Genomic DNA, 15,355 nt, shown 5'->3' with positions numbered 1-15,355 from the left:
GGTTTGGAGGCTGGCGGTGGGGAGAAGCGCGCTTCTCCCCGCCGCCAGCCCCACAAGCTCGGGGGACAGCGGGGAGGCGGAGCGCCGCCATCCCGCTGTTTCCCGACCTGGTTTGGGCTTCAGGCAGATATCCGCAAGGCGTGGGAGCCCGGCAGGAGCCCCCTGTTCTGGGGTTGGGGGAAGCTCGGGCTTCCCCGCGCCTGGGGGGGGGGAAATAATTTTTTTCCCATTCCCCCCCCCCCCAAAACTAGGTGCGTCCTATTGGCTGGTGCGCCCTATGGGGCAAAAAATACGGCACTTCTGGGTTTCGGCACTTGCGCATGCACAGGAACACCAAATCGCAACCCGTGCATGCGCAGACGCGGCGCTGCGGGTTGCGAACGTCCCTCCCGCACTGATCACGTTCGTAACCCAAGCGTCCACTGTATTGGATTGTAGCTCTTTTATGCTTTGGTGGAGGTCTTGATAGAACAATCATTTGGAGTTTCGGACACCCTTTTCCGCTTAAATGTTCCTTTGCACCTTTTAACCAGAAGATGGCCAATGTGCTATTTTATTTATTAGTGTAAGGACATTTATTAGTGTAAGGATAGAGTAAAATTTTTGTTAGTTGATGCAAACCCACGTATTACCCATGTGGTAGCGGTTTTTGTGATGAAAGCCAGGGAAAGATTTATGGATGACAATGTAAAGACCCCTTCATCGTCTGTTTAACTCGTTGCTTGTTTTCCCTCTCTTTCTATTTTGTGGGATGAAGGTTTTGTTGGCATAGTATGTAATGAATTTTAATATTTTTAACTATTGTTGTGTTGATGTTTGTGTACAGGCATGGTCCTCACAATAAACGGATTTGTTGTTGTATTAGTGTAAGACCAGGCATTCACAGGACTTATGAATGTTTTGTAGCATACTTTCGCCTTATTATTATCTTTTTTAGTCTTGTCACGCTTTGGTCTGAAAATGCAAAAAGTGTAAAATAGAATGCAAAATGTAAATTAAGAGTGCCCCAAAATGGGTTGAGGAAAGTATGTTCAGAACATTAGTGGGTGGAGAAAGATGGACCTATGGTTTTTGCTCAAACCAAATTTTGGGGTTGTTCAGTTTTGTGACTGAAGGGGCTTCCAGTTCAATTAGCTTGTGATCTATAGCACCTTCTGTGATCTAATTCCCTGCCCCGAAGTTTTGTGCTATAGCTCTCACTATTCCTTTCTGTTGGCCAAGCTGGCTGAGACTGATGGGATTTGGAGTCCTACAACATCTGGGGGAAGACGTGTCTGTGACATGGTCTATCAGCTGCTGAGCTTATTTAAGCAATGTGTGCTATAAATAGACACATCCCTCCAGCCTCCCTCAGGATTTTTCTATATTGATGTTAGCATGCGCTGTCAGATCTGTTGGATAAACAAATTCTGGGTTGCTTACATAAGCCAGCAGGCCTGGTGCTTTGCCGGTGGTCCTGAAGACCTTATATATAAGACCTTATTTCTTTACCGTTGACGCTCCTGAAACCTTGACTGTGCCAGTTGGGTCTATGGTGATATCCTTCATTGTTGATTGTGCTCTAATATGCAGTAAATGTGTTTCTGTGTCATGTGACTTCAGAAGCCACAGAGAAATCATAAATCGATATTTCCCAACTTTGTAAAGAATCAGGAACAGAATCTTAAGCTGTACTGTGGAGACATGGATTCCTGGTCAAATGATGAAGGCTTTAATTTAATAAGTTTTTAAAAACCGTTTGATATTTATACAAGAGTATTCAAGGCTGTTTAACATCCAACCATTTCCTTGTTCTTAATAGTTTATTAAAGATTAAAGCCAGTGAATACAGTCAAGAAAGAAATGAAGTGCTTGAATGATTATTTAGAAAGACAAGGTTCTAATGTAAAAATTTGGCTGTGTCTAGAATGACCTCGTGAATGGAAAAGGGGAAACGTGTGTGTATATATATATATATGTGTGTGTGTGTGTGTACCCCGTATTTTTCGCTCTATAAGATGCACCAGACCACAAGACGCACCTAGTTTTTGGAGGAGGAAAACAAGAAAAAAATTATTCTGAATCTCAGAAGCTAGAATAGCAAGAGGGATCGCTGCGCAGCGAAAGCAGCAATCCCTCTATTACTATTATTTTGTAAGATAGTGTTTATTGTATTGAAATATTATACTTTTCTTTATTCTTTTATTGTCTGCTTTTCTTCACAATTTTTTTCTTTTCTTTATCCCCCCCCCCCCATTTCCTTTTTCTTTATATTATTCTTTCTGTATGGCTTGGTATTGATGTATTTACTTTGCAATAAAAATTCTAATAAAAAATAAAAGTCTTCAAAAATGCCAATAAATGGCTTTCCTGTCATTTTCTCTTCCCTAAAGGAGTCCAGCTCCGTTTTTATAGAAAAGTAGCATGTGCATTGAGAGATTTCAAAATACTATTGGCGGACAAGGGAAGTATCAGAAGAGTGATGAGTAAACATAGATCAGAAGGCAAATAGGGAGGATTTCTTTGCCAATAAAAAATTAAGACGAGTTATCTAGTGGGCCTCTTTAAAAAGACATTGGATCGTTAGTATATTATAATAATGCAACTGGAATTTATTATAGAAGTTGGAACCCTGGGACGTGGGTGGCGCTGTGGTGTAAAACACTGAGCCTTGGGCTTGCCGATCGGAAGGTCGGTGGTTCGAATCCCTGTGACAGGAGGGGCTCCTGTTGTACGGTCTCAGCTCCTGCCAACCTAGCAGTTCGAAAGCACGAAGTGGAAGTAGGTAAATAGGTACTGCTCCAGCGGGAAGGTAAACAGTGTTTCCATGCACTGCTCTGGTTTCACCAGAAGCAGCTTAGTCATGCGGGCCACATGACCTGGAAAAACTGTCTGTGGACAAACGTCGGCTCCCTCGGCCAGTAAAGCAAAACGAGTGCCGCAACCCCAGAATTGTTCATGACTGGACTTAACTGTCGGGGGTCCTTTACCTTTAGCATTTTATTATAGAAGTTGGCACCACCACTGAAAGCCCTCCCTCCATACAGCAAGGAACTTGCATCCCTAATAAAAATAAATTTGAGGACTGCATGGGAGAAGATGATCTGCAAGTTGTGCCTTAGCACGGGACATTCAAGATCAAGACTTGCATCCTTAATAGATCCAGAACCTTACTAAAAGCCAATGCATTGAGCTAGATTTGGCTTAATACGCCCTCTTTGGTCATCTCATAGATTGAGGGTAGCTCAGTTATTAAACTATCTTCAAGAGCCATTCCAAGTAGATTGCACTGAAGTAATAGTAGTAGTAGGGACGCGGGTGGTGCTGTGGGTTAAACCACAGAGCCTAGGACTTCCCGATCAGAAGGTCGGCGGTTTGAATTCCCGCGACGGGGTGAGCTCCTGTTGCTCGGTCCCTGCTCCTGCCAACCTAGCAGTTCGAAAGCACGTCAAAGTGCAAGTAGGTAAATAGGTACCACTCCAGCGCGAAGGTAAATGGCGTTTCCGTGTGCTGCTCTGGTTCACCAGAAGCGGCTTAGTCCTGCTGGCCACATGACCCGGAAGCTGTACGCTGGCTCCCTCGGCCAATAAAGCGAGATGAGCGCCGCAACCCCAGAGTCAGTCACAACTGGACCTAATGGTCAGGGGTCCCTTTACCTTTACTAATAGTAGTAGTAGTAGTAGTAGTAGTAGTAGTAGTAATATATTTATATGCTGCTCATCTAACTTGGTTTCCCCAGCCACTCTGGGTGGCTTCCAACAAATTAAAAAACCACAGTAAAATACCAAACATTAAAAACTTTCCCATACGCAGCTGCCTTCAGGTGTCTTCTAAAAGTTGTGTGGTTTTTTATTTCTTTGACATCTGATGGGAGTGCATTCCCACAGGGTGGGTGCCACCACCGAGAAGGCCCTCTTGCCTAGTTCCCTGTTGCTTCACTTCTGACACTGAGGGAATTACCATGAGTCCCTCGGAGCTGTACCCCCATGTCCAGGCTGAACGATGGGGGTAGAGACACTCCTTTGGGTATACTGAGGTGAAACGGTTTAGAGCTTTAAAGGTCAGCACCAATGTTTTGAGCTGTGTTCACAAACACACAACGTTGCAATCTATCGAAGAAGTACTTGAGATAGATTTCCAGGGTGTTTGCATCTTTAACCAGCTTGAAATTTCTGTTTTTAGGCAGCTACATTGAGAATAAAGAAACTGGAAGAAAACGTTGAGGCAGAGAGAGCGGCACATCTAGAATCAAAATTTAATTCTGAAATAATCCAGGTAAATCTGTCACAGCCATTAGGTGGAGCAGACTAATGCATCCTGAGCTACGTCTCTCCTGAATATTTAACACAGTAGTTTTATTAACAAAATGTGGTATTAGGGGCAAACATGGTAGCTTTATGCCGTGGGTGGCATCACAGAGATGTCTCTTGCTGCTGTACCAGCTTGGCATCCCAGCTTGGCACAGGGTGCTGTCACAGTGCCACAGACCCTAGAGGTGCCCCAGGGCAACAGTTATTCCTTCTGAAATCAAACCTTTATTTCCCTTTCTCTGATCATGATTTGGGGGTTGTCAACAGTCTATATTGGGATGGCCAACTCCTTACAAAATTAAAAACTGGCAGTGATCTACCCCCATTTTTGGTGGGTTCAGGTCGAAGTTTTTGACCTTTTTTGGGGAAGGAAAGCCCCGTTTTTGGGAGGTTCAGGGCAAAGTTGTTCAGCTTTTTCTAAGGGAGGAGGAAAAAATAGCCCCACTGAGTAAAGTCTGTCTTCCATTCTGCAGATTGTGCAACAATGGAGGGCGGGATGAGGGGACAGGGCCTAATTCGGTTTTACCAATGCTAATGAAAGGGACCCAGCGATCGACCGTGATCTACCAAAACCTCCGGGGGATCTACCGGTAGATCGCGATCGACCTGTTGGGCATCCCTGGTCTATATGATTGCACTCGCTTTCTCTCCTGTGCCTTCGTTCTCCAGCATAAATTTGCCCTTCCCTTCTCCTGCTAAGTATAATTTGATGCAATGTATCCACTGACAACAGCCATGCTAATGCTAGCAAGCGTTGCTCCTGATCCAATGCCAGTTTCAAACCCTGATTTCAATTTCTGAGTAAAAAAAATAAACGGTGGTTAGTACTGACCGTGGTTAATGTGAGCACAGAACCATGGTCAAGGGGAGGGAAAATTCATTCTAAGTGCATTCAATGGAATGTGTTTGGAAATTCTTTTCTGACCTTCAAACTATTGGAACGAAGATCTCAAGCATCCTGCTCACTCAGGAAGATGGCATGCTCCTGTTTTAACTCTTTGCATATGCAGATGAACACTTGGGCGTGACATTTAAACGTAACCAGGGTTTGCTCTTCACCCTAGCCATGGTTAAGGAATGAGTAAGCACACATGCACTCGTATTAAGTGTATTAAAAGCCCATCAGTACTGATACAGTTATTGTCTTCCCTAAAAATTAACGTGCTGTAGAGCAAGAAAACACAGCTCTTCTTGGAGTGTTGATTGACGGATTCTTATTACGTTGCAGTTAAGAATTCGAGACCTTGAAGGGGCTTTGCAGGTGGAGAAGGCCAGCCAAGCAGAAGCGCTTTCTGACTTGGAAATGATCAAAGGCAAATTTAGAGAGGTGGAAAATGCCTATGACAGAGAGAAGCGCAACGCTCATGAGAGCGTCGAAAAACTCAATAGGTAGGTCTCTCATTTCCTGGTTCAGAATTTGTATTAGTTGCTTTGGACAGTGGACTAATCGTTCATACTATATAGTATAGAGCTGAGCGTTTCCTTACTTTTAACACAGTGTTGGGAAACCTTGGCCCTCTAGATGTCTCTGAGCTACAACTCCAATAATCCCTGGTCATTGGCCAGGCTTGCTGGGACTGATGGGAGTTGTAGTTCAGCAACATTTAGAGGGTAAAAATTTCCTCCTATCGGTTTAGCAGGTTAAGGTGATGTAGTGGATGTAGATGTGAGACTACATTCTGAGGGAATGCAGCCCTCGATAGGAAGAAGGTTTCCTAGGTATGTGTGAACAGGGATCAGATATTAGCATGTGGGGCATTCAAAGATAATTTAAGCCTCACATGTAAAAACATCTGTAATGCTGGCCCCAAAAGTTTTCTGGATCCACCATATTTAATAGCAGTCAGTGGAGATGAGTGAGAATTTGTTGGGCCCAGAAATTGTTGTCTTCCGGGGTATCCACTTGATGATTAAATTCACATTAAGTGACATTATATTAATCATAAATTTTTTGAGAGTGTTGTAATTCCCACAGGGATGCAATTATGGGGAAGATGTAAGAGGAGTGGAGCAGACTGCAAAAGCCACTGTGGCTTGCGCTCATCATGCTAAACTGGAACATGGGGGGTCTGGGGTCTTCCAGATGTTTTTGGGCTATAACTCGCATTCTCCCTGACCATTCCCCATGCTGGTTTTGGCTGTTGGGAGTTGGAGTCCAGCAGTATCTAGAAGACCACGGGCTTCCTATTTTTGCACCAAACCGTGGTTTAGTGTGACATCTGAATTGTGCCACCCTGAACACAAAGTTCCACAGCCTCGACGTTTCATGATAGTACTAGCAGGCATAGTTGGATGGGAGAGGTAACTTTTCTTTCGGTGACCAACCAAAATATAAAGGGGATAACCATGGTTCTTCTTGGACATTTAAGGTTGTCAGTGTGCCAGTATACTTAATTTTAATTTATAACTGGATTTTTGTTTTCTTGCAAGACGTTCTGGTACGGATGCAGCCTTCCCTTCAGGTAGTTCTTACATGGTTTGGCATCCGTTTTATTCCTGTCACACCTCCCCATTCTGATCCTCCATTTTGACAACCTTTGTGTTACCTATTTTCACTACTTTCATGCTGTTCCCTGGTTTGAGTCTGCATATTTTCCTTTATCTTCAAACTTGTCATTCATTCCATAAAATATCTTCATACTGGTCTTATGCAAATTAAACCTTACTGTTGTGGCAACCGGCTGAGATGAGTATTGTTTTTCAGTGAATGCTGAAAATACCTTCTTGTAGCTGACCTGAGAATACAGTGGTACCTCTGGTTGCGAACAGGATCTGTTCCGGAGCCCTGTTCGCAACATGAGCAGAATGTAACCCACGTCTGCGCGGGCCGTGATTCGCTGCTTCTGCGCATGCACATGATGTCATTTTGAGCGTCTGCGCATACGCAAGCGGCAAAACCTGAAAGTAACCCTTTCCGGAACTTCCGGGTTGCCGTGGTACGCAACCTGAAAAGATTTAACCTGAAGCAAACGCAACAAGAGGTATGACTGTAATTAAAAATACTTCTCTTAGAACTGTAGCATTCAGTTTTTGAAATTACAATATTTTTAGTGGCATGTGTAGATAGGCACCACAATGAGCCTGGTTTGACTATCATTGCTTATTAATGTTCCCTAGACCAGATGGGTAGGAGATTGCCTGCTCTTGATGTGGTTATACTTCCTCTGAATACCTTTTGCTGTCGCTCAAGGCTCAGGTGGCCTCAGTGGCCCAGAGCGCCTTTCATCAGCTCCGGCTGGTGGCCCAGTTATGCCCCTATCTGGACAGGGACAGTCTAACTTCAGTTGTCTAAGCTCTGGTAACCTCAAGGTTAGATTATGGTTTGAGCATATTACATCGATCCTGGTCCCACTGCACTGGCTACCAATTGGTTTCCGGGCCCAATTCAAAGTGCTGGTTTTGACCTATAAAGCCTTAATCAGCTCAGGACCGCAATACCTCAAGGACCGCCTCTTTATATATGAACCTACCCTGACCCTGAGATCATCTTCTGAGGTCCTTCTTCCTATTCCGCCTTCATGTGAGGTCCGGAGGGTGGCAACATGAGAACGGAGCCTTCTCCGCAGTGGCTCCCCATCTGTAGAATGCTCTCCCCAGGGAAGTTTGCCAGGCACCTTCATTATACACCTTTAGGTGCCAGGCAAAAACGGTCCTTTTTAACCAGGCCTTTGGTTGATCTGTTTGACATCCTATGCCCTTTTAAAATGTGGGATTTTTTTGGGGGGGATGTTATTGGGTTGTTGTTTTTATTTTGAGGTTTTATATTTTATATTTTGATTTTGTTTAGTGAACCGCCCTGAGACCTCTGGGTATAGGGTGGTATATATAAATTGAATAAACAATAATAATAATTTTCAGTGCTATGGAAATTTCCAGCTTAATTGAATGGCAATATATTGCATCCATGTTGTATAAATTGTCTGTTATGCAAAACCACAATATTGTTTAGGACTGCAGCATATCCAACACTTTTAGCACTTCATCAATGTTTTTCTGATTTTGTTCAGCTTCGTTGGTTTTTTTTTTTAGTAAAAAATCCACTAAATTCATGCAACATACGACAGAGTCAAATATTAGTTGTTTAAAGTGTTTCTGAAAATTCTGTTCCGTCTTTCAGCCTGGAAAGGGAGTACGTCTCCATAAACAAGCAGCTAAACGACGAGCTGGAAGAGAAGAAGAAAGCAATTACAGACCTCTCAGAGAGACTCCTGGATAATGAAAAAAGTTACAAAGAATTACAGGATGAACTTGTATTGGTAAGAAGCCCTGGGGCATTTTCTTTATTGGTCCAAACGATGCTATAGATGTTGCTATGTGTGCGCAATGGTGTTGTCATGCATGCTCGGAATGGAGGCTGAGAAATGGAAGGCCTGCAGGTGGTTTGGTGAACATGACAGCTCATGGATGTTTCGCTCAGAAGGACGGCGGTTTTAGGGAGTTGCATGCAGCTTTCGTTCTTGCATTGCACAACCGAAAACAGATCTGCAGCCACTGGGTTGCTTTCAGTACCAAGAGCCATTTAGCATGCATCACCTTTTATTGGGGTTCCTCTGAAACTTTAAAATATCTGTGTTTCTCAAGTCACTTGTGCAACTCAAACAGATTCCGTTTCATGGGAAAATACTAACGTTGCGCGTTGTAATGAAGCATTGAACTTGCTCTGAATTTTCCACATCCGATATATTTTGAACAAAGCAATAGGTTTTTTAAAAATAAACTTAGCTGTTTGAAATTTCATTTTACATAACATCTCCCCCCCTGGCCCTCCCCCCAAATAACACCTGCCTAAACTGGAATGTGGCTGTCATGAAGTTTGTGCCATGTTTGCTATGTGTATTTTGAACATGCTGGGGGGAGGGAACGTACAGTCGCAACTTGGTTCTCAAACGCCTTGTGACTTGAACGTTTTGGCTCCGGAACGCTGCAAAGCCGGAAGTGAGTGTTCTGGTTTGTGAACGTTTTTTGGTAGCCGAACGTCCGACGCGGCTTACGCTTGAGTGCAGGAAGTTCCTGCAGCCAATTGGAAGCCACGCCTTGGTTTCCGACCATTTTCGGAAGTTGAATGGACTTCCGGAACGGATTCAGTTCGAGAACCATGGTACGACTGTACTGTTGACATTTCCATTCCACCTTAAGGAACAGGCGTGTGGAATTGCTGCATGTCACATGTCTGTTTACATTCCAGCACAGCTTGCTGGGAACTTCCGTTATGTGTATAGCTTTTGCTTTTAGCTGTTCTCTCTGAGATGACGTAAGAGAGAGAGAGACGACATGTTTCTTTGTCCTGATTTATGATTAATAAATCTGTAGTTGTAGCATGATTCCACAAACCTCACCCCTATTCTGTGTGTGCAGTTGGATCTGCTGATAGTGTGCCCTGGCTTTGAAGCCCGTGTTGCTGATTTACATTGGAGCAGAAGTGATGGTCTTCACAGCGGGACGGCTGGAAGGAGACGGCCCAGCCAGGGCTAGCCAGCTGGCCTCCCGGCCCTCTGCATTCTGACATGTACATGGTTTAATTTTGGCTTGCCATTAACATTGATCACAGTTTTGGTCAGTGTGAAATGACACAAGAAGTTATGGTTTAGCACAGGGGGCACCAGTTCATGGGGAAAGCTGTTTTGCTCATTCCCATATTTTTTTTTGGGGGGGGGGAGCAGCTCTCCCCCCCAATGTTGAGGGGGCAGAGGAGGCTGAGTGTGGAGCCGAGTGAGTCACGGCTGCAGTAGCCATTTCCTCTTCCTCCTCCTCCTCCTCCTCCCATCGCGCCAGGAAGAGGAGAAATTCCGGAATATGCAGCTGTCCCATTAGAGGATCGAGCCTGCAACCTTGTCATCATCAGCACCATGCTCTAACCAAGTGAGCTATCCAGACTAACTTAAAAGAGCACCTTTGCCGTCTCCAGGTCACCATCCTACGACAAACTGTAGATTCCGTATTTTTCGCTCCATAAGACACACTTTTTCCCTCCTAAAAAGTAAGGGGAAATGTGTGTGCGTCTTATGGAGTGAATGCAGGGGGGAGGCAGACAGGAAAAGCCCCCAAGAGCCGCACACAAGCTCTGCACGGCTCTTGCAGGCTTTTCCCCAGGAGGGAGAAGGGACTGATGCGGCCAGTCAGTCCCTTCTCCCTCCTCGTAGAAAAGCCCACAAGGAGTCACATGCTCCTTAAAGGGTGCGCGGCTCCTTTGGGCTTTTGCGGGAGGGGGTTCCCCCACTTCCCGCAAAAGCAGGGAGAAGCTCGGGGGGGGGGTTAAATTTTTTTCCTTGATTTCCCCCTCTAAAAACTAGGTGCGCCTTATGGAGCGAAAAATGCGGTAAGCTTCCTCCACTTTACACAAACCAGTTATTTCACTTTTGCCACTCACTGTTCTGTATTGACGATAAAGTTTATTTTAGGGTGTGTGGTGTTTTTTTAAAAAGAAAACTTTTTTTGCTTGCCCTTAGTACATGTTGGGGGAGGGAGTGGGGGGGGGGGAAGGTTCAGGTTAAAGAAAGTTTAAACCGAACAATAAAGCTCGAGCGGATTAGAATGGGACGAGTGGAGAAGGTTTAAGTGCCCTTTCTCTGCTCCGAGAACCTTCCGTGGATCAAAACGTATTAGGTGCTCTCTTGCTATTTTATCTGCCCAAGCTGGTATTAAACCTATCTGTGGTCTCACTCACTGACCATAATTTGGATATTCTCCAAGGAATACTTACTCCTTAGCTTCTTGTAGACTATTAAGTGTGGAAGCAATTTAAATTCGCGCACTTTTAAGACCAGTGGGGGACCGCTGCAATTATCTAGTCTGACCTCATGTGCACATAGGGTATGGAATTCATCCTGGTTGGATTAAAGCATATCTTTCAGAGAGATTTCTTATTTCAATTTAGAAACTCCATATAGCAATGGATTGATTACGTTATGTGTTAGGTGCTTCCCTGTGTAATTATCCACAGTGCTTGAAAGTTAAATCTCTCTCTGCTAGTTTTTAACTTTTGGTTCTGGGCATTTGAAGAGTCTTCGCTGTCTTTTGTTGGGGTTTCTAAGGCCTGGTACAAATACCATGTCACCTTTAATCGTAGTTGGGCAGTCGAATTGGTCCTTGGGTTTTGTTTTAAGGCACTTTCTCACATTTCCTTTAGAAATAACCCCGGCTGGCCTCAACCATGATTAAAATTTGTTTCTTCTTATCTTAATTAACACTAAACTTTGACAAAGCCTGGTTAATCACGTTAATTGGGATGGTTGCTGCCACTGTAATCCTGTTTTCAGGCAGGTATGAAGAACTGAGGATGGAATGATTATGGCATTTTGTTTCCACATCAGTTTGAGAATTTAAGAAATCCTCTCAAAATATGTACTACAGTACATATTCTCAGATTATTATTAAAAAACAACAACATTTCAGTGAGTATCCCCCCACAAAACCAAGTCTTATGAGGAGCTGTGGAAGGACCTAGGTATGCTTAGCTTGGAAAAGAGGCGACTGAGAGGAGATATGAGAGCCATTTTCAGATATCTCAATGGTTGTCACATGGAAGATGGAGTACCGTATATACTCGAGTATAAACTGACTTTTCTGTACATTTTTTAGGCTGAAAAAGCCCCCCATGGCTTATACTTGAGTGAGGTGGGGGACAGCGGCGGAGGGACGAGTGGCCCGAAAGGAGCCCTTTTGGGTTGCTTGTTCTTACTCTGCCACTGCCACCACCATCACCAGGTTTGTAGTGTGGTGAACCGGCTTATACTCGAGTCAGTAAGTTTCCCATTTTTTTTGTGCTGAAATTAGGTGCCTCGGCTTATATTTGGGTCGGCTTATACTCGAGTATATACGGTAAGTTTGTTTTCTCCTGCTCTGGTGGGAAGGACTTGAACCCATGACTTCAAGTGACAAGAAAGAAGATTCCGACTCAACATCAGGAAGAACTTTCTGACAGTAAGAGCTGTTCGACAGCGGAACGGTCTCCCTCAGGATTTGGTAGACTCTCCTTCTTAGGAGGTTTTGAAGCAGAGGTTGGATGGCCATCTGTCAGGGATGCTTTAGTTGAGTTTCCTGCATTGCAGGGCATTGGACTAGATGGCCCTTTCCAGCTCCTTCAACCACTCCTCATAAGGCATGGTTTCCAGATCCTTCATCCTCATGGTTTCTCTCTTCTGCACACCTTCCAGCTTGTCAACATCTGTGGCGATTGCCTCCTAGGTGGGTCATAAGGAAAGGGTTAAATGAATGTGAAGTGATTGGCCAGTGGGGACCCAAGGGGAGGAGTTAGAGTTAGAGTCGGAGTTGTGTGGAAGTCAGTAGAGGGTTGGGAGTTGGAGAAGGAAAAGGGAGGATAGGTCTGGGGGTTGGTCAAGTTGTGTTATGAGAGAGTGAGAGAAACTGATAGGAGGAGTCAGATAGATAGTTGGGTTAATCAGTTAGCAGTTATTAGAAAAGGTATAAGCCGGCATAGAAACTAAGATTAAGAAACCCACAAGAAAAATTAACTGAAACCTTAAACTTGTTCATGCTTATAAAAATAAACTTGATTATTTCTTAATGTTAACAACTGTCTGGACTCCGTGTGTACCCGAGAGAAACGGGTTGGTGGCAGTGGGGAAGCGAGCACAGTGGTGGCACAGGGATCAATAGACCGTCAAACGTCCAGGGACCCTGTGTGATCGCCACAACATCCTTCATAAGTTGTGGTGCCCAGAATTGGACAATGGCGTGGCCTGACGAAGGCGGAATAGAGTGGCACTATTGCTTTCCTTCCCTTAACTGTTGAGGCAGCTACCAACTCTAGAGGGTTGTCCTGCAAGCTATGTTCCTCATGGCTGACTTAGCACAATATTAGAAGTGACAGCAGGGCAGGGGGGTGATTACCTCATACAACACGAGTTTTTTGCACAACTCTTGCTGTTTCTCGTTGCATCACTTGCGTTTACCCTGATAGTTCCCAGATTGCTGTTCGGACTAGTTGGGGGATCAGCTGTTGGAACTGGCGCAGTCCCCAGGCAGCCTCCAGATCATATATGTGCAGATTCATGCGCAATGACACATTAAAAACCTTCCATCTGGAAGAACTCTTACGTTCCTTTCTCATTACCTTCTTTCCAAACGGTCTTCCAATCTGTGAACCTATCATGGGTTCTTTGGCCTTTTCGCAGGGGGGCGGGATAATGTTCTATACACTTTGGCCCAAAGGTACATGATGCAGAAACATCACAGCTAAGCAGTCCTAGGTCTGTTCAGTACCTGGATAGAAGATCATTACAGAGTCCTATGCATGTTGTTAGCCGCCCTGAGCCCGGCTCTGGCTGGGGAGGGCGGGATATAAATAAAATTTATTATTATTATTATTATTATTATTATTATTATTATTATTATTATTATTATGTTATATGTATATAGAGAGTTTTGTTGAAGGAAGATGAGATATCAATACTCTATTAGCGCTGATTTTTGTTGTCCGTTCTAAAAAGCAGAATCGACCCAGAACCTTCTGTTACTGACCTATGGTACTCTTACGCTACCATTTATTACGTCACTGACAAATTTTGTCCACAAATAATTTTATTATTAATGCCATTCTGTCCTATATATCTCCTAAGAGACCGGAGACGAAAACTCTGCAGTTATTAACTTGGGGTGGGATTCCATTGCCCTCCAAGTGTCCCTATTTTCCAGGGACAGTCCCAGAATTACAAAAGCCTTTCCGGCTTCTGATTTGATCCGAGAATGTCCCTATTTCTCCCGCCAGTGCCACAGCCGCTGAGCTTGGGCAGGAGGATGAGGCAGCACTTGTCCTGAGCGGTGGTAGTGGCAGCAGTGGCAGCTGCGAAGGAGCATCCTGGTGCCTCCCCATGGCTGCAGCCGCCGCCAGCCTCCTCCCTTAGGCAGCCTGTAGTGGCTGCTGGACAGCGGGCGAGGAGAAGGGGAAGCTGCTACAACTGCAGAGACCCAGCCTCACATGAGGTGCAGCTCTGAGGTGCAGGCAGAGGGCAAGGCCGCCCCTGGGTGGGAAGAAAGGGGGAGTTGAGGTGAGTGCAAGGAATCCTGATACAGTCATGCCTCGGGTTGAAGTTGCTTCAGGTTGAGCACTTTTGGGTTGCGCTCCGCGGTGACCCGGAAGTAACGGAGTGCGTTACTTCCAGGTTTCGTCGCTTGCGCATGCCCAGATGCTCAAAATGACGTCACGTGCATGCACGGAAGAGGCGAATCGTGACCCGCGCAGACGCGGGTTGCGTTCGCTTCAGGATGCGAACGGGGCTCTGGAACGGATCCTGTTCGCATCCAGAGGTACTTGTTTTACTTAAAAAATGCTAACTAATTTTGCCCCTTTCAAAAATTTGTTTATTGGTGTGCGGTTTTCTTGTTGTAAATCTACTCAGGGGTCAGCAAACTTTTTCAGCAGGGGGCCGGTCCACTGTCCCTCAGACCTTGTGGGGGGCCGGACTGTATTTTGAAAAAAAGAAAAATGAATGAATTTCTATGTGCCACAAATAACCCAGAGATGCATTTTAAATACAGTGGTACCTCGGGTTAAGAACTTAATTCGTTCTGGAGGTCTGTTCTTAACCTGAAACTGTTCTTAACCTGAAGCACCACTTTAGCTAATGGGGCTTCCTGCTGCCACCGCGCCGCCGGAGCACGATTTCTGTTCTCATCCTGAAGCAAAGTTCTTAACCTGAAGCACTATTTCTGGGTTAGCGGAGTCTGTAACCTGAAGCGTATGTAACCTGAAGCATATGTAACCCGAGGTACCACTGTATATATTTTATGACATTTGGGATGCTGCAAAGGCCAATCTGATACTACAACTTTAATCATATAGACGTTTTTAAAAAAAAATTAGTAACAAGCCAAATAATCAGCAACAAGTTATATTTTTAAAGTCAGCAGAGATTACTGTACGTTTTTAAGAGCAGGGAGACCCACATATCATCTGCTAGGTCTACTCAGCCCCAAGGGAAAAGAAAACCCTGTTGTGAGTTTGACACTGGAAGGATGGTTAGTGAAGTGAAAGCTTTCAGAATACAGTGGTACCCCGCAAGACGAACGCCTCGCGAGACGAAAAACTCGCAAAACGAAAGGTTTTT

At 44.7% G+C, this 15,355-nt stretch overlaps 1 protein-coding gene across 4 annotated transcripts in view; it reads left to right on the top strand.

The window, feature by feature from the left end:
- Window positions 1–15,355, top strand: part of CCDC171 (coiled-coil domain containing 171) — a 209,797-nt gene that overhangs the window by 25,934 nt on the left and 168,508 nt on the right. For all 4 annotated transcript variants that reach the window (XM_083482216.1, XM_083482214.1, XM_083482215.1 and 1 more), the window contains 3 exons: window positions 4,166–4,254; window positions 5,518–5,678; window positions 8,407–8,545. In XM_083482216.1, coding sequence (XP_083338342.1) covers window positions 4,166–4,254; window positions 5,518–5,678; window positions 8,407–8,545 — 389 coding nt within the window. The remainder of the gene's footprint in view (window positions 1–4,165; window positions 4,255–5,517; window positions 5,679–8,406; window positions 8,546–15,355) is intronic.

Source organism: Podarcis liolepis (assembly GCF_965112155.1).
Source record: "Podarcis liolepis genome assembly, chromosome: 17".
Taxonomy (NCBI): domain Eukaryota; kingdom Metazoa; phylum Chordata; class Lepidosauria; order Squamata; family Lacertidae; genus Podarcis; species Podarcis liolepis.
The sequence above is the reverse complement of the archived record's forward strand: the minus strand, read 5'-3'. Positions and strand labels throughout refer to the sequence as shown.